This window comes from Vombatus ursinus, unplaced genomic scaffold, assembly GCF_900497805.2.
Source record: "Vombatus ursinus unplaced genomic scaffold, bare-nosed wombat genome assembly UNPS02014822.1, whole genome shotgun sequence".
Classification (NCBI taxonomy): domain Eukaryota; kingdom Metazoa; phylum Chordata; class Mammalia; order Diprotodontia; family Vombatidae; genus Vombatus; species Vombatus ursinus.
In genome coordinates, this window is record NW_020954600.1 from 908235 (window position 1) to 926752 (window position 18518).

The 18518-nt window shown below is 55.8% G+C and overlaps 2 protein-coding genes across 2 annotated transcripts in view; one reads left to right on the forward strand and one right to left on the reverse strand.

Moving 5' to 3' along the window:
• The first annotated feature begins 98 nt into the window (after positions 1-98).
• ARFGAP2 (ADP ribosylation factor GTPase activating protein 2) lies at positions 99-8217 on the forward strand. Its single transcript, XM_027837750.1, has 16 exons — positions 99-209; positions 410-528; positions 757-829; positions 1187-1318; positions 1414-1494; positions 2422-2506; positions 2848-2904; positions 4102-4154; positions 4263-4399; positions 4544-4675; positions 5173-5301; positions 5388-5522; positions 5813-5939; positions 6036-6129; positions 6223-6341; positions 6804-8217. The coding sequence occupies exons 1-16, from the start codon at positions 138-140 to the stop codon at positions 6822-6824; spliced, it is 1566 nt and encodes a 521-aa protein (XP_027693551.1). The 5' UTR covers positions 99-137; the 3' UTR covers positions 6825-8217.
• Positions 8218-9452: 1235 nt separating this feature from the next.
• The window catches only part of CUNH11orf49 (chromosome unknown C11orf49 homolog), a 178787-nt gene continuing 169721 nt past the window's right edge, over positions 9453-18518 (reverse strand). The window contains 5 exon segments of the mRNA XM_027837751.1: positions 9453-10231; positions 10484-10547; positions 13335-13444; positions 14387-14582; positions 16514-16599. Of these exon segments, the coding sequence (XP_027693552.1) occupies positions 10063-10231; positions 10484-10547; positions 13335-13444; positions 14387-14582; positions 16514-16599 (625 nt within the window). The 3' untranslated portion in view covers positions 9453-10062.

An 18518-nucleotide genomic window follows, 5' to 3' on the forward strand; every position in this document is an offset into this window, starting at 1 on the left:
CGCCATCCCACCCCATTCCCTCCCTGCCGGCTGCCCATTGGGCTGGGCGTGACCCCTCCCATTGCCCCGCCTCCCTTCCCGTGGATTGGCCCTCGGTAGGACCCGTCTGTCGCGGTTGTATCTGGGAAGGAGAGAAAATGGCGGCGGAGCCGAGCAAGACCGAGATTCAGACTCTTTTCAAGAGGCTCCGCGCGGTCCCGACCAACAAGGTGCGGGCCCGGGGCCGTCGGGGCGCGCGGGGAGGGGGCAAGAGGGGAGGGGGCGCCGGCGTGGTCACCGGGGCCCTCCCCCGACGGCTCAGGCCCTGCCGGCGCCCCCGATCCCCGTCCTCGGCCCCCCTCGTCCCCGGGCCCGTTCCCTCTGCCAACCGTCCCCGGGCCTCCGGCCCGTCTCCTCTCTTTCGTCCCAGGCGTGTTTCGACTGCGGCGCCAAGAACCCGAGCTGGGCCAGCATCACCTACGGCGTCTTCCTGTGCATCGACTGCTCTGGGGTGCACCGCTCGCTGGGCGTCCACCTGAGTTTCATCAGGTGGGGCCCCCGCTCCCCCGGGCCCAGCAGCCCTCGGCCACGGAGGCTCCGAGGGGAGGGCAGAAGGGGCGGAGGTCCCCGGGCCAGGGGGGCCCCTCTGAGCCACCCTTCCCAACAAAGCCCGGCCTGAGGCCGCTTTCGGGGCGTGGGGAGGGGGCGCAGATACAGGACTCGGGCTCTGGGGAGGAGCATCCGGGCCTAACCCCGGGCCCCGTGGTCTTCGTGCAGGTCCACAGAGTTGGATTCCAACTGGAGCTGGTTCCAGCTGAGGTGCATGCAGGTCGGGGGCAATGCCAATGCGGTAAGGCTCCTCCCCCACCACCTGGTCCTCTTTGTCAGGGGGAACTGCCCTTGCTGGGCTGTGAGGGTCCCTTTCTGCCATACCTGGTCAAGGTGGCTGGGTATGTCCTACCCCCAGAATCCTGCGGGGCCGCAGTGATGGAGAATCTCTGCATGTCATCTCGGAAGGTGGGAGGAATTGAACCTCTTAGCCTACAGGAGTTTCTTTTCCTGTGAAATGCTCTCCATCATTGGAAGCTGCCCACCTGTCTGCCTTTGTCGCCAGGGTAGCTAGGGCTTAGGAGGGCACATCTACTTGGACTGGTAAGGGGGACTTTGACTTTTGGCATGATTGCCTACTCTTCTCTCCTATCACCAGACGGCTTTCTTCCGCCAGCACGGCTGTACCACTAATGATGCCAACAGCAAATATAACAGCCGTGCAGCCCAGACGTATCGGGAGAAGATTCGGCAACTGGGGAGTGCTGCCCTTGCCAAGTATGGCACTGATGTAAGTGCTGGTCTTGGGTAGAGAGCCGGAAGGTAGGGAAGAGGATGGAGAACAAAGCCCTGAGCTTCAAAGCGTGTTTATTCTCTTCCTTCTAGCTTTGGATAGATAGTATAAACAGTGCTCCTGGCCATTCCCCAGAAAAGAAAGACTCTGATTTCTTCACAGAACATACCCAGGTGAGTACTAGTACAGTTAGAGGAACATTTACCTCCTTGATGCCCACTAAGGTCTTTACTTTCCTCAGACCCAGAGCCTTTATATAGAGATTACAACAGCTCCATTTTCCTTTAATGCAGTGCTAAGCACAAGGAGAGCCTTGTGTCTCAGTAGATTGTAACTTGAGCAGTTTGCTTGTTCAGTGCTTTTGGGTGCGTTATCCTTGCCATCGCTATAGGCTCAGTGTGAAGCCTACATGATTTTACATTTTCCTGTACCGTTAAGTGATCTTAGCCCCTGGAGGGAGGTGACGTTGGGCATCCTAAGTATAGAGCTGTTTTGAAGGGGTATTTCTTATGGACTGATCTCTTACAAGGAAGAAGCTGGTTAGAAGATCTGGAAACAAACTTAGAAATTATCTAGTGCTGGGCCCAGAGGCGTCTAGCCACTGGCCTAAGGGCCTCCAGCCAGTGGGAGAGGGAAATGGGATTTGAAACCAGGTCTTCAGACCCAGTTCAGTGGTCTTTCCACCGCATCCTCCTGCTGGTTCTTGCTTGGCCCCACTCCTGTCACCATGAACAGGATGGGAAAAAGCATTGTCTCTTAGAGTCCCAACGGGAGTTCTAGTCCTAGCAAAGTCCCATGGGGTGAGTGAGTTTTACTCTCTCTAGGCCTCAGTTTCCTCCTCTGTGAAATAAGTGGATTAAACTAGAAGGCCTCCAAAGTCTTTCCCAGCTCTGACTCTATGATCTTTTCAGGGAAATGGGCTTTCTGTTCTCAGGAGCCATGAGAGTATCTGCAAAACAGGTCTTCCTGCCTCCTTCAACAAATTATAATCCTTGGCCCAGTTTTCCTCAAGAACCTTAGATCAGGGCTTTGAAACTCGGAAGGCCTTAAAAGTTATTGCCAGGCCTGGCAAAGCTTGTGTGACTAGGTCTTCCTTTCAGTCTCCGGCCTGGGATGTGCCAGCTTCTGAGCCTCAAGTCCCTGAACAGCCGCCAGCCCAGCCCGTGGAGAGCAGTGTCCCCGAACGTGAGTGCAGTGATTGTGTGTCTGTGATGCCCCTGGAACACAAAGACCCCTAATACTTTCTCAGGACCCCGCCTTTGGAAGCAGTAGAAAGGACTAGGGGTCAGCAAAGATTGAGGTTTGAGCTAAGGAAGGTCTCTGGGGGGTATTGTCCCCGTGGGTTGGCAGCTCCAGACAAGAATTCACTGGTAATATGTCTTCAAAAGTCACGAGGACCCTTTTTCTGTTTGTTTTAGTAGTAACCCCAGAAGTTTGGGACGAGTAGCAGCCCATCTTCTGCAAGGGGAGAGAAAAGAGGCTGCATGAGTGGGTTGGGTGCCTAATTGATGCCTTTGTGTCCACAGAACCTCCGCAGGGCCCCAAGGCTGACCTGCTCAGCACTTCTCCCAAAACCTCCCTGGGTGAGTGAACCACCTGATGGGCGTGGGCATGAGCATGGGCACCCAAGAGGCTTAAGACTGGGGTTCTCTTCTGTGGAATACGGAGCATCTGGGCCCTTCTGAGACCTGGCTTGAGTATGGTAGCCTATGTTGAGAGGATCTCAGAGCTAGCCCTTCCCAGCTACCCAGGATAGATAAGCACCGGATCCTCCGAGTTGTGCCCTCTTGAGGGGTGTGGGAAGTGAGGGTTGGAAAAGCATATTGAATCACAGCAGCCAGGTTTTCTGACTTCAGAGTCCCAATTCAGTCTCTTGACCACACTGCCTCTTAACCAGTTCTCCCCCATGCTGGGTAAATGTTGAGGCCAGGAGGCCCAGATGCTTGAGGTTTCCCTTGGAATCTCTGGGAATCCACAGCTCTCCTGGGCTGTTGCTTCCTTTCTTTGTGAGCCAGTCAGTTTCCGTTGCTGGAGGACGGAAGGGATTACCTTGTGTGTGGTGTTTGACAATGTGTTTTCTGCAAGCCTACCCTCTCTTTTAAGTTCTAGGGTCTCCTTAGGTTGACCTGATTTCCTTTGGTGTGGGGGCTTTCACAAGTCCCAGCTTATTCTGCTGACACTTGGTGGGCAGGAAGGCCAGGATTCTTTAAACCAAGCTGATGGCTGCGGGAATGGGATTTCCACCCAGCTATTCTCCATCCAAAGCTGGGCCCTCCAGCCTGTCGGGGTCTGTTTGGAGGCACTCTAGTGCAGGCCTCTTTCTAGCTGGGAACACTGGGGTGGACCCTGTGTTAGCCTCAACTCTGTCTCTCCTAGAGTCCATGTTTCTGTCAGCCCAAGGGTCTGTTCCTGCCAGAGGTAATGGCTCCATGGGAAGCTGTCCCTACCCCTGCATTCCAGCTTCCTGCCTTAGGGAGCTGAGGATGGTGTTGGCGCCTGGCCCAGCCTAGCTACTCTTAGCCTTTGTTCAGGGACTGTGACTGTCCTGAGGAGTGGTAGAATGAGGCAGAGATGCTGGGAGTTGGTAACCTTCACTCATCTCTTTCCCGCATGGGCTGGACTCAGTGCTGTTGTTAAGAGTGTCTGGGGGGGCAGCTTTTGCCTTTCCTCCCCAAGCTGCCATTTCCAAAAGCGGTTGCTGTGAAGTTGCATGCTGTGGTCTGAGCCCAAGCCCACTTTGCTTTTGTGTTTGATCCCGCCTTTCAAATTTCTCATGGCAGAACTGAAATCCTCGATTATTGGCAAGAAGAAGCCAGCAACAGCTAAGAAAGGGGTAGGTTCCCCAATCCCCATTGTGGGTCTGACCAGGGCACCCTGGTTGGAGGGGAAGCGGGTGGCTTCCTGCCCAGCAGGCCTCGGGTCACCTCAGACTCTCTTCTAGTTGGGTGCCAAGAAGGGGCTGGGTGCCCAGAAGGTGAGCAGCCAGAGCTTCAGCGAGATTGAGCGACAAGCCCAGGTGGCCGAGAAGCTTCGGGAGCAGCAGGCAGCGGAGGCCAAGAAGCAGGCCGAGGAGTCGGTGTGAGTGTCCCAGGGGGTGTGGTGTGGCTCTGCCTGGGTCCCTTCCCTCTGACCCCCAGAGCCGTGCGAGGGGCCTAATGACCTTCCTCCCGAGAGCCTGGGGCTGGGTGGAGGATGGTTACTGAGCTGGCCTTCCTCTCCCAGGGTCACTTCCATGCGTCTAGCCTACCAGGAGTTGCAAATTGACCGCAAGAAAGAAGAGAAGAAGCTACAGAGCCTGGAGGGGCAGAAGCGGGAGCAGGCGGAGCGACTGGGCATGGGCCTGGTGTCCCGAAGGTGGGGCTCCCTTGGGGAAGGAGGGCTGTGTGAGCAGGGCCTAGATATTAAGGGATATAAGCAGGTTAGCGGGGCTTCAGACTTGGGGCAAGAATACCACAGCACCCACTCTGCGTGCAAATCCTGGAGGGTGACCTGGAGCAGGTCCCTTCTTTGACCCCAGTTTTCCCTCATTGCCAGATGAAGGGCACTAAACTAGATCCCTAAGATTCCTTCCAGCATCGGCATGTGCCGGTGTGGGCTCGTTAGCAGTCCCTGCAGGTTTGGACCCTGGTCAGGCCTCATCGAGGTAGAGTGCCGCATTCGCCATCTGTAGGTTGGGGTCTTGGGGACATCTCAGCTTGGCGGGGAAGACGCGTCCCGGTGGCTTTCTGCACCACGAGCACTCAGGACGCTGAGGGCTGGGATGAGGAATGTGAGAGGAAGCCCGCACTGGGAGTGGCGGCATGTCCCTCGTGGGCTGATCCTGGGCTCCCTTGTTCTGGTTTTCTTCACAGCTCTGTCTCTCATTCGGTGCTATCGGAGATGCAAGTGATCGAGCAGGAAACGCCGGTGAATGCCAAGTCCTCCCGGTCCCAGCTGGACCTCTTCGATGACACGGGTAGCTTTGCTTCCGGACCCCCTAAGTAAGAGCAGCTGTAGAGGGGTGATGGGCGTTCTCCTCAGGCTCTGCCGCGGGCTCATCTGAGGGCCTTGGCTTTTGTCCCCCCAGGTATAAGGATAACCCCTTTTCTCTGGGAGATGGCTTTGCTTCCCGCTGGGACACAGATGCCTCCTGGAGTGTGGACAGGATAGAGGAGAAGGAGCCTGAGGTGACAATCTCTAGTATCCGGCCTGTTGCAGAAAGGTAGGGTGATCTCTAGATAGCTAAAGCGACTAAGGTCTGAGGACCGTGAGCCTCTTTCTCTGTTACCCATTGACGGGGAGCACTTAACTTCCTGGCCTCACCTGGCCTCAGTGGAAGGATCCAAATGGTGCAGTGCTGTTCGTGGTTCCTTGCCGGGCCTGACAAATGATCTCAGGTCCTTCCCTGATCTAGGAGGGAATCGTACTCCCTAGTGGGGCCCATATTCCTGTGCTTTCTCTAGAGAAAGGTCACAGGAAGCCTCAGGGGTGTTCCTTCTGTCTCCCCCTCAGACCCACAAACTGGAGAGAGGTCGAGAGCCGGCCCTCAGCTGTGGAATCCAACGAAGCCCGTCAGAAGTTTGCGGGAGCCAAAGCCATCTCGTCAGACATGTTCTTCGGGAGGGAAATCGATGCCGAGGTGTGTGAGCCGGTGTTGTGGGCTGTGTCTCGGCCTGGCAGCCTCAGGCTCCCCCCATTGTGATCACCTGGCCTCTCTTCCTTCCCGTTCCCACAGTACGAAGCCCGGGCTCGGTTGCAGCAGCTCTCAGGCAGTAACGCCATCAGTTCTGCAGACCTCTTCGGGGAGGCAGACGGAGCCCATGCAGCAGGTGAGAGGCAGCACAGTATCTGCCCAGCACGTGGCCAGAGCTGGGGGAGTGCTTTGCAGGTCCCTGGGTCACCCCCTTGCTTTCTTCCCACAGCGGGGGTGTCTCTGGGGAACGTGCTCCCTGCGGCAGACATTGCCCAGTTCAAACAAGGAGTGAAGTCTGTGGCTGGGAAGATGGCTGTCCTGGCTAACGGGGTGATGAATTCTCTCCAGGTGAGCTCTGGGCCAAGCCTGTCAGGCTGCTGCCTGCAAGGCCCCCTGCTTGGGGCTTGGTTCTTCTCTGCCTCCCCTAAGTCACAGGACCACTAGCTATCCCCTAGGAGCCCTCATTTACATGTGGGGAGAAGAAACGAGGGCAGACTTCATGTTCCCCTGGGTCTTGGCCCCACACCTAGGCTACCCACACTTCCTGCCAAGAAAGATGCCAAAGTGCATCCTTGCTTTTTCCCTGCATTGCTTTGGCAGCTTGAATGAAATCAGGAGGGCTTTCTCCTTGGGGTGAGACAGGGAGCTATCCAGCCTAAGGTGGCTGCCTGGGACGGGCTGAAATCAAGGGCAAGCGGCCCTAGCAGGCTGTTGCCTGTCTTGTTTTCCTTGCCCTCCTACCTTGACTCTGCCCTGGCCTACACCTGGTGTCTGATGTTCCCCCCTGAGCTGATGTTTCTCTCTCACCAGGATCGTTATGGCTCCTACTGACCCAGGGCCCATGGTGGCTCGTGGTGGTGGTGGTAGTGGTGGCAGCGGCAGCAGCAGCAAGAGAAACCTGTGTTCCCTTGAGCAGGGATGCTAGCCCAGTGGTAGTTGTGGGGGATGTGTGTGTGAGTGTGTGCGTGTGTGAGCGGTGTGCATGTGTGCGTGCGTGTTTGTGTGTGCACGCCAGCACCAGTAGGGTGGCCTTGGGAATGCTGGGTGAAGGGAATGGTCAGACACCAGCCCCCTTCTCCCTTCCTGCCTCCTCACCCCTAGCCCTTTCCTTTCAAACCCTCACCTCCTGGGTGCTAGGTCAGTGTCCCCTTCCTTCCTGCCGTCCCTCTCTCCCTCCCTTCATCACAGCTGCTACTCCCCCATGACTCGCTGTGCTGGGGCGGGGTGGGGGGGAGAATTCTCTTAGTGTCTCCCAGAGCCAGGGTGATCTTCATTCTCTTCCCTGCCTCCCCCGCCCTCAGAAAGGAAAGGTCAGAGGGTATCGAGGCCTTTTTAGTGTCCTTTTGGTCTGACTTGCTATCCTTGAGCCCAGAGGGAATATTCGGCTAGATCCCTTTTCAGTCTGGGCTCCACGGGGAGGGAGGGAGGGAGGGAGGTCGGCTTGGACAGAGGCCCAGGCTAGCGCCAGCCTCTAGGAGATGGGCTGCACCCAGGAGCGCTGGGAGAGGAGAGACTTTGCTTTGAGCTTCACCTAAGGGCTAGAAACTGGATCCCATTGTCTACAAGTGCTCAGTTTTGAGCCAGAGTGGAGGCCCCTGTGATTTCTCTCCTGCATCCCCACCCCTATTTGCACTAATCACTTCTGCCTTCACAGTGGAGGGAGGCCATGGCCCTTCCTCCTCCCTCCTTGGCTGGGGTGTGTCTGGGGCCAGGGTCAGCAATTCCTCCTGCTTCACCTCAGGGCCTGGGGTCGTGGCCAGGTGCTGTCCTATGTGCTTTGGACTCCAGGAGGTGCCACAGCATGGCCACTTCTTGGTTCCTTTCCATGGGTCTGAGCTGTGGTCCCAAAGTCTGGGGCAGGTACCGCCTGGCTCCCCCCAAGCCCTCCCCCCGCTGACTAGATGCTGCTGGGAGCAGTGAGAGAGCTGGGAAAGGGGAGCAGGCTCTCAGGCGAGCTCTGCTCTCCCCTTGCGGGCTGGGAGGCTGCGGTTCTCTACCCAGCTGGCACTTAACGGCGTGGGCTGTGCCACTGCTCTGTGATCACTGCACCTGGCCACAGAGGGCTGTGGAGCTGCTCAGCACCATGGGATACTCTCCTCTTTCCTTCCCACCTTCCCCCAAAGGGACATGACTTGCTTTATGGACTTATTTGTATTATTTGGAAAAAAGTGGTGTCAATAAAGTCCAAGCTGGGCCCAGGGCCCTGCTTTGGTCTGAGCTGAAACAGTGTCGCTGAGTCCTGTCTCTCCCCCTGCCCCCGGGATGCCACCAGTGCCTCACTCTCTGGACTCTCACCGACACAAGTAGGGCATCTGTGTAGAAGTGGAGGGCAAACTCTCCAGGGCCTCTACCTTGTCACTCCTCCGAAAGCCGAAAGCCACTGCCTGGTGGGACCTGTGCTTCTGGGAGGTTCTGTGCAGCCTCGACCTCACCACCCTGTGGCACGTAGAGGAAAGAGCCGGCATTAGTTGACTTCTCAGCGTCCCAGCAGAGTTGCGTGGATGTGGGGCTGGTGTTCTGTTGCTAGGGATGGGTGAGGGGAGGAGAGCCTCATTTTTGGAGGACACTGTAACAGACAGCTCAGGAAGCCCAGAACCACACCAGAGTGCTGGAGGTTTCCAAAAAAGGGGGCAATGTGGAGCTGTCTGATGAGACGTGTGGGTCCTCTCAGCCGTGTTCCCTTGCAGAAATTTTGGAGGAAATGAATGCTGCTGGGGTGGAGAGTGTGCTTAGCCAAGTGTTTCTTAATCTACAGACCTGTAAGGTGTCTGCAGACAGCTCGGAGGAGGTGGGGCAAAGGGAAGGATTAATAGGGCATTAATGGCAATGAAAAGGCAGCCTGGGCAGTGAGAGTCGCCTGTTCTCTGCATCAGGGCACTTGGGGGTTTGTGAACTTGATTTTTGCAAAACTAACAGCCCTAGGGGGAGGGGGACCTGCCCCAGCTTCCAGGAGGCAAGCTGGAAACGGCTGCCGTCACTCAGCTTGGTGGGCTCGGGCCACGTGGGCTGCTGGTGCTGGCCCTCGGTTCAGCCCCTGTCTCTTCCACTCTCCATGCCCCCTATTCCACTCTAAGGAAATTGGTGGCCGCCTGCTCTTTCCACATTTTTTTATGGCTGGCTAGGATTGCTGCACTAGACCGTTCCCTGAGGTGGAGGGGTACATTCTCTGAGGTCTCCCACCTCTTGTGGGAGTGCTGTAATCAGCTGTGTGACATGAGACAAGCCACAAGGTTTCTGGGTCCCAGTTTCCAGGAGGGCTATTGTGGCCACCTCCCCCCCGCCCCAAGCCCCATGGAGAAAATTGGACTGAAAGCCCATCATGGCCTTCCAGCGTCTGGTCTGGGCTCAGCAGGCCTCATCTGCCACCCTCCTGGCAGCCCCTGAAAGCCGGTGCTAAGAGCCTTCTCCCAGCCCGCCCTCCCTCCATCCCAATGGCCTCAGACTCGTCATCTACTGGACACAAGGGACTTTATTATCATTTCACATATTTCACTACATATATTAAGACAGCAAGAGTAGAGACAGCTTTTTAAAGAATGGATTTGCCATCTTTCCCGCCCCTTCTCATTCCATCACTCATGGTATTTATCGTGGAATGGGAAGCGTCAGCCCAGGATGACTCCTTGTGTTCGTTCCCTACTCTGGCTTCTAGGGCCCACCAAGGCCCAGGGCAGCCCCTCATGCAATCAGGATGACAGCACTGTCTTCCCCACGAGGTTGGGTGTGAGCTCGGGGAGTGTGCCGCCCAGGGTACTGCTCCCCATCAACAGACGGTTTCAGGTCAATCTGCTAAGCCAGGGCTTTGAAGGTTGGCAGCACCAGGCTGAGGGTGGCTTGGTTGTGGGTGCTGCTGTCCCACATCATGCATACCGGCAGAGGGCAGTATATGACAGGTGTTGAGAGGAGGTAGAGCTGGGGAGGGCTTGTCCTAAGTGCCCAGCTGCTGAGACTGGAGAGAGAGGGAAGTCGGGAGGGACCCGGGGCCTTTAGCAGTGCAAGGATGGGGGGCGGCGTTTGTGCAGGGGATGCTGGCCCCAGCGGGATGGGGTGCCGGGTCCTCCAGGGCCTGTCAGGTCTCGGACTCCTCCGTCTCTTCGGTGGAGCCGTCGCTCTCTGCATCCACTTTGCGGGGATGGTGGAGGGGTCTCCAGGGGGACCCCAGACGGGGAGAGGTCCGTGGACAGCCACTCTCTGTGCCAGAGGTGGTGGTGGTGAGGAGCCCTGGTACCTGGGCCATCCTGGAGGAGGGAAGAAGGTGCCTTCTGGCCCAGGGAAAGGGTCTGGTGCCAAGGCTTTTTGTCCCCTCCCCAGGAGGACCCAAAGGAATGGTCTCTGGGCCCCATGCCCCCAGTCGGCCTTGGATGCCCCAAAGCCTCCATGGCTGCCCACTGCCAGCGAGGTGAGGGAGAGGCGGATAGGCTGCTACAATAAGGAGAAGGATTGAGCCTCTCCCCCCAAGAAACCTCCTCCCCCCGGGCACTGACACTTACAATCTCTCCAACTCCTCATCCATGGCTGGGTCATGCATCAGGTCCCCTTTGTCAGGCAGAGCCCCTAGAAGACAGCAGTGAGGAGGGCCGCTAAGACTGGGAGGCTCACAGAGCTTTGAGGAGGGGCCCAGAGGGCCCAGCCTGGGAGCTGCTCAGGATTGGCTGTTACTTCCGGAGATCAGACTACTGGGGTTAGGGTGGGCTGCTGATCCTGGGGCACGGGCTGGGCTCCTGAGGGTGATGGTGATGCCTTAGCTTTGTCTCCCCAACCTGGGAGGAAGGGGTTCTCCAGGTATCTCCTGGAGTTATCTCCAGGTGGTCCTTGGGAGCTAGGGAGGAAGCAGGGCTCTTACTCATGGCCTCTGGAATACAGGGGAGCTCTGAAGCATGAGTGGATCTGTGGGTGCCACAGTGGGGGCTTTCCTGTAATGGCTCCATCTGAACTGGGAAGGCCCATGGGGCCTTAGGCCAAGGAAAGGACATTTGGGCAGCTGTGGCCTGGGCCTGCCCTTTATGACATTCTGAATTGGGAGCAGAAAGACTGGGAAGAGATCAGTCCCAGGGCCGGGGGGACCCCCCAGAAGGATGAGAAGGGCCAGGAGGCTCTGCTTCGAACCTCAGGCACACTGACTACTTCTCCCCAGCCCTCGGTGCCTCCCGGTCAACGTCAGAAGAGAAGGGCAGCCTCGGGGCGGCTCCTCAGGCCGGAGCTGAGCTGAAGAGGGAGGGGAGCCACAGGATGTGGTCTGGGTCCTCACCAGAGGTCAGTAATTATCCAGCTCTGTTCCAGGAAACCAGGGCGGCCAAACCTTGGCTTAGCAGGAGCGGTCAGGGCGTCCTTGGCTGGGAGGGCAGGCTGGGCCAGGCAGAGCTACTGCTCACCCACCTTGGATGCTGAGGGCATGTGGGCAGAGGAGGGGCACCCGGGGGCTCTGGAGCCACCAGCGGTAGAAGGGAAGGGTTGGCTGGAGCTTCCAGGCACCGGAGGAATTCTTAGTGACCCTGAGAGAAGAGGAACTAGTCACAGAGAGTGCTTAGGAGCCGTAGCTGGGAATCTGCACCTAGCGCTGGGAACTCAGAAGAAAAGCTCTCCGACTCCAAAGGCTCTGGTGAGCGTCTCTGGGCAGACGAGGCCCCGGAGCTTCTCGACGAGTTCCTGATCTACCCTGCTGGCCTCCTGGTGCAGCACACTGAGGCCAAGCGGGGTGAGGCCCACACTTGCTGCGCCTGTCTCACTTGGATGCCCCCCTTGAGGCCAGCCAGCTGGGCTCCCAAACCTACTTGGCCTGCACTTTGGAAGCAGCGGGGGTCAGCTTCTGGCTCCCACAGGCATACCACGGCTTGCGGCACTTTGCTGTATTGTGCTTTGTAGATAGTGCATTTTTCACCAATCGAAGGTTGTGGCAAGTCTATGGGCGCCGTTTTTCCAACAGCACACGCTCACATTGTGTCTCTGTGTCACACTTTGGTAATTCTCCCAATATTTCAAACTTTTTCATCATATCTGTCACGTGGCCTGTGATCGCTGATCTTCGATGTTACTCCTGTAATCGTCTTGTGGTGTCACAAACAGGGCCCATATAAGACGGTGAACTTAACTAACAAACGTTGTGTGTGCTCGGACTGGCCATCCCCCATCTCCCTCCCTCTCCTCGGGCCTCCCTACTTCCTGGGACACCACAGTACTGGAGAACATGACCTAGCGGCAGCGTTCCACTGTGGGTGAAATGCCATCGAACAGCAGCGCGTGCTGCAGAGAAATCCTTTGTGAAAGGGTCAGTGGATGGGGCAAACTTCAAGGTTGTCTTATCTTAAGAAACTGCTGCAGCCACCCCAACCTTCAGCAGCCATCAGCATCGAGGCAAGACCCTCCACCAGCAAGAAGACCATGACTTGCCCAAGGCTCAGGTGATGCTTAGCATCTTTTAGAAGTAAAGTATTTTTAAACTATGTACATTGTGTCTTCAGACATAATGCAGCCGCAAACTTAACAGACTTCAGTACAGTCTAAACATAACTTCTGTGTGCACTGGGAAACAAAAACGTCCATGGTCTTGCGTTATTGCCACACTTGCTTGACTGCAGTGGCCTGGAACCCAAGCCGCAGCATCTCCGAGGTATGCCTGTATTCGGGGCTGGGAGGCTCAGTCTAAAGCCATGATGCCACCTTGGGGGAAGAGCAGGGTGAGGACACTTGGGGAACAGCAGCCCCCCTCTCCAGGCCAGCGTGAAGAACGAGGTTTGGGGTTAGCATATGAGAAAGAAGAGGGGATCAAGAGAAAGGCTCCAAGAGTGAAGGTGAAGAGCTCCGAAGTCCTAAACGTCCTGAGCTGGACCGAGGGCCCTCGCCCCCAAATCCTTCTAGCAACTGTGGGACAGCTGGCAGTGGGCGTGGGGGTGGGGCCGGCAGAGGGCCAGGCCCAGGAAACCCACCTCCTGACTAGAGAACGAGAAGGAGAACTGGACCCGTCCCCCCACCCCGTTTTCTTTGCTCCCCTAGAACATGTGGATTTTTTTCTTACTGAGAAGAAAGGCCTCCCTTGCCAGACCTGAGCACTGTTTACAGATGGGATTCGTCTTTGATATAGACTCTGGAGAGCTGCTGTGCAAACAGCTCGGTCCTGCCCAGTGGTGGGCCCCTCCCCCTGCTTTGAGGGGCTGGGTGGCAAGGCTTCTGTGGGAAGGGCTGGGCACCAGGCTGTCATCAGGAGAGGCAGCTTCATGTTAGGGCAGGACTGGGGGGAGGTGGTGCTGAATGCCCAGAGCCTGGTCATGGCTCTCCTGAAGGGCCACGCCCCTGCCTCTCACTCTAGTACAAGTCGAGAACCAGACCTCCAGGGGTCTGCCTTACCCAGGGCTTGGTTGATCCCATGATGCTTGGAGAGCGCCACGAGGAAGCCATAGAAGGTCAGTCTCTGGACATTGCTCAGGACTTCTTTGACAAGAGCTGGAGGGGGGCAGCTGAAAGGGAAACAGCTGGGCTAAACCTCGAGCTGAAGAGCAGGGCAGGGGGCATCTGGCAGACACCTAAGTCTCAGCATCCCAGCAGGTACCAAAAGACAAGGCCCAAGGTACAGAGACCGGGCTTTCGTGCTCACAAGATGCTGACCATGGAGGCAGTGGACAGAGCACTGGATGCGGTGGAAGGAAGCCCCAGGCCCTAGCCCTTCTCAAACACGTCCTAGCTGTGGGACTGAGCAATTCACCGAACCTCACTGTGCCTCAGTTTCCTCATCTGTAAAATGAGGGTATTGGACGCAATGACCTCCAAGGTCTTTACGGCTCTAAATCAGTGATCTCCTGAGCTAGAATAGGAGTGAGGTGATGGCAAGGCCTCGAGGGGAAGCAGCTGCTAGCCCCACTGCTTAGGCCAGCGTGAGCAGCTCTCTGAGCCAGCCATGGCTCTGCGGAAATGGTCTCCAGGCCTGGAGCCAGCTGAGCTTGCCACGTTGTACACACACACACGCACACACGCACACACACACATGCATGTACACACAATGCACACAATGTGTACATGCATCACACACATACGTGCAACTTTAGCTTGGCCATTCTCATCAGGGGACTAGCCTTCTGGGCAGGGTGGGGGTTGTCTAAAGGGACGTGAATCTCTGCAAACAAGTCAGCTGGAATGGTGTTCCCCCAGTGCTCTAGTTTCCCTTCACTCCATAAGCCCAGAGGCCCCTGGAGGGCTCAGAGGTTGAAGCCGGGAGAGGGGGCGAGCCCCAGCAGGAGCGGGGACATCCTTCTCCCACCTTCCCAGGGGATGGCTGCTCATCCTGACACGTGTCTGTTCCAAGCCCTTGATTCTCCTCATCTAGGGAAGAGTTGGTGTCTCTTCGGGAGGGTAAATGTGCATCGCCCTGTTCTTGGGGGACCAGCAGGGCTCCCTCTGCTCACCTGTACTTGTGACGGTCACACAGGTTCTCCAGACACTGATAGAACAGTGACGCTTCCACTCCCTCCAGGGCACTGGTCTCACTCAAGGCAGGCCGCTGACGATGCTGCCCACTGGATGATGTTGGCACTATGACAGTGTTGGGGTTTTTGCCTGTCAGCAGGTCCTGATAAATGGCGGCCACACTCTCCAAGAATTCTGGGGAACCAAGGAGAAACTTGGCTCAGGCTCTCTTGTCACGGCTCTTTGACCACTGTTCTCCTCCTGGGTTCTTTGGCCCAATCCAATGTCAGTCTCAGTGCCCGATACTGCCCTGTACTCTGCTGAGGTTAAGGGTAGGATCTGATATAAAAGAGACTTCAGACAACTTGGGAAGTGAGGTGGGGTGATGGGGACAGGGCAGGATGAGCGTGCCCAGGTTCACAACCTAGGAGTCATGCTAAGCTCCTCACGCTCTCACCGACCCAAGCAGCGCCAATTGCTGTTGTTTCTACCTCTGCAGTGTCTTATCCTATGTGCTCCCTCCTCTCTTCCAATACTGCCACCCCTCTGATCCAGGCCCTCATCTCCTCACGTCTGGATTAGTGCAGTAGCTGCTGGTGGGTCTGCCTGCCTCAAATCTCCCCCCCACGGCAATCCATCCACCATTCAGCCACCGAAGTGATTTTCCTACAGTTCAGGCCAACCACATCAACCTCACTAAACCCCGGGGGCTTCCTATAGCCTTCAGGATGAAATGTCAGAATCTCCCGCTTGACTTCTAGAGCCCTTCCCAAGCTGGCTCCCTCCTATCTCTGTCCTTTTCTTACACCTTATTCCCCTTCACACACCCTCCGAGTCACCGGTTCTGGCCCTTCTGATGTTCCTCGGACGAGACGTGCCATCTCCCGACTTCGGCCATCGTCCCTGCTGCGCCCCCACGCCCGGACCTCTCTCCCTCCTCATCTCCAGCTCCAAGTTTCTCTGGCTTCCCTCCAGTCTCAGCTAAAGTCCTCCCTTTTGCCAGAAGCCCTTCCCCGTGGTCCTCGACGTTGAGCTCGTCTGCATCTTGTTTGCACGCGGCGATGTGCGCGTTGTCCCTCCCGCCAGACTCGGAGCTGCTGGACAGCAGGGCTCTTTTTGCCTTTCTCTGCACCCCCAGCACTTAGTACACAGCCAGGCACATAGGAAGTGCTTAATAAATGCTTATCGACTTTGAGTTCTGCTCCTCTTCCAAGGGCTGAAAGCTTCATAGAAGCAGCCAAAAACATGTCTTCCCATGGCTAAAAGGGCAGAGAGAGCAGCTTCACCAGTTGCCTTCCTGCTTGGGGGCTGCTCTCAAGCCAAAAGAACTCAGTGCCCACGGGCAGCCAGGACAGGCTGGGAAGGCGGGCCTGGCCTCTGGAAGATTCCGTTTTGTTTACTAACAGAGGTTCATTTGAATCAAATGTGTTTAGGGACCTGACCGGAAGTTTATTAATCCAGCTTCCACTACAGGTGGTGTGTGTGTGTGTGTGTGTGTGTGTGTGTGTGTGTGTGTGTGTTATGTTTGTGCGTGTGTGTGTTATTTTTGTGTATATGTGTGCATATATGTTTGTGTGTGTGTTATGTTTGTGCATGTATGTGTGTTATTTTTGTGTGTGTATGTGCGTGTGTATGTGTGTTATTTTTGTGTATATGTTTGTGTGTGTGTGTTATGTTTGTGCATGTATGTGTGTTGTGTGTGTGTGTGTGTGTGTGTGTGTGTGTGTGTGTGTGTATGTGCTGGGGAGGCAGGATGTAAGGGACAGACAGGAGGGAGCGATGGGCCCCAGCCTGGCCCCTCCTTGGGGCATAGACACCTGTTCCATAAGGAGGTTCAGGGGGATGTGGGACCGACCGCGTGGTCGGAGCAGGGGTCAGCGAAGGCGCAGATGCTGGTGCTGCTAAGTGGCCTGGGGGCCTTGCGGTTTCTGCTCAGCGCGCCTTGGGAGAGGAGGCTCCTGGGAGTGGACCCCCCAGAAGAGATCTTTCAATCACTGAAAGAGCTCGCAAGTCCTCTAGACCCGTGTCGGGGTAGAAAACAAGGCCAGGAGGGGGAGAGTGGAGTGGAGGCTAGGCCTCCCTGGGCCTGGCGAGGACAAAGGGAAGCAGAAATGACCTCTACTTACCAGAGTAGTAGAACTGAATCTGGAAGGCAAAGAGGAAATCCGAGAAAGACATGAGGCAGTCCATGGCGTCGTCCATAAGCACAATCCTGGGGGAGAGGGAGACCCTGTTCAGGCTCCTGGCTCCGCCCTCAGGCCCTGCCACTCCTCGGGTGACCAGATGGCAGGAGGCTCGGCCGATGTGGCCCCTAGGCCCCTCCGCCAATACCACGCAGCCCAACCCACCGCTCCTGAACAGGAATCCATAACCATGATAACAGATAACTTTACGGGCGCTTCATACAGGTCATCTCATTTGATCCTGAAAACAGCCCTGGATTTAACTGTTATTATCTCCACTTTGCCGATGAAGACACTAAAGCAGACACAAGTTAAATGACTTCCCCAAGGTCACACAGCTGAGGCACAATTCAAACTCAGGGCTTCTAGACTCAAGTCCCACACCCTATCCATTGACATCTTGAATCCAGGATCCTGTAAATTGGAATAGTAAAGATATCTATTTATCTCCTTACTATGTAACATAGCTGCCTCTACACAACCTATCTTACAAGTGGTCACTCAGATTTTGTTTGGAGACTCTTAGTGAAGGGGAACTCACTACCTGCCTGCCAAGGCATCCCATTGGCAGGAAGATTCTCCCTATATGTATCAAGACTAAATTTGGCTCTCTACAGCTTTTTTCCCAGTGTTCTTGGTTCCCACCTCTGGGCTTAAGCATCCTAAGTCTAGCCTTCCACAGGACAGCTTTTAAAATACTCGGAGACAGCTCCCATGTTCCCCTGCTTTCTTCAGGCTAAACATCCCCAGTTCCCTCAGCCAATCCTCCTACGGCATGGACTCCAGGCTCTTCACCGCCCTGCTCCCCCTCCAGTTTATCAACCTTCTTCAAACATGGCATCCACTACAACTGAGCTAACGCTCCAGTATGGTCTGACCAGGGCACAGGACGGGGGGACCTATCGTCTACCTCATTCTTCCTGCATGTGGTGGTTTTTTCTTAATGTGGCACAAGAATGAGTTTTTCTGGCTGCCATATCATACCATCACTATATCCTCCTATCTCCACATCCCCAGATCTTCTTCAGATGAACAGCAGCCATGCCACACTGCCCTCACCTTGGACTTCTGCAGCTGGTTTTCTGAATCCACATGAAAGATTCTCCATTTGTCCCTATTAAGTTTCTTCTTATTTGACTCGACCCAACCTCGTAGCCTGTCAAGGTCTTTAACTGGATCGTGACTTGGTCCTGTTAGCCATCACCCCCAGCTTTGTGTCATCTGTAAATCTGATGGGCCTTTGTCCAAGTCAGGGCCCTGGGCAGAAGTCTCTGGGGCCTCCACTGGAGGTCCCCTTCCAAGCAGACACTGACCCATTAATGACTCCCCTGTGGCCATTCTGCCAGTTCCAAATCCAGCTGGCTGCATTATCATCCTGCCCACATCCTTCCATCTTTCCCACAAAAATACCCACCCAGCTGGTAGGGTATTGGGTGAGGGGAAACATGGGGGGAAGAAGGGAGAGAGTTGGTCTCTAGCTTAGACAAGGACTCCTCTCCTCTTCATTCTGAAGAGAGGACCATTCAGCTAGGAGCAAACACAGTTCGTCAGGATGGACAAAAGAGAGAGCCCACAGGCTTCAAGGCAAGTGGCTTTAGGATGGAACATGCTAACAGGGCCCATGAGTCAACATTACACTCCCAACCTGGACTTGGTGAAGGATGGAAGGGGATGGCCAGGCCTGGTGCAGCAGAGGAACCTGGGGTTTAGAACCACTTACTATCTGCTAAATGCTATCTATTTAGGATAGATAAATATTATCGACTTAGAATTCACTTGCGATCTGTGGTGATTTAACCTTAGAGGCCTCAATTTCTTTATCTATAAGAGGAAGCAACTGTACTGGTAGAGGATGACTACCAAGTCACGGCAGGGTCACAGAAGGAGCTGAGATTATGGAGAAAAGCCCGTGGTAACAGAAGGAAGGGGCTAGGGTTTTTAGGCCTTG

Excerpts from the sequence above, each read along its gene's own strand:
- ARFGAP2 (XM_027837750.1), top strand. The coding sequence starts at position 138 with ATGGCGGCGGAGCCGAGCAAGACCGAGATTCAGACTCTTTTCAAGAGG. Across the intron at positions 1,319-1,413 it reads TTGCCAAGTATGGCACTGAT|CTTTGGATAGATAGTATAAA; the intron begins GTAAGTGCTGGT and ends TCTTCCTTCTAG. Across the intron at positions 5,302-5,387 it reads TTTGCTTCCGGACCCCCTAA|GTATAAGGATAACCCCTTTT; the intron begins GTAAGAGCAGCT and ends TTGTCCCCCCAG.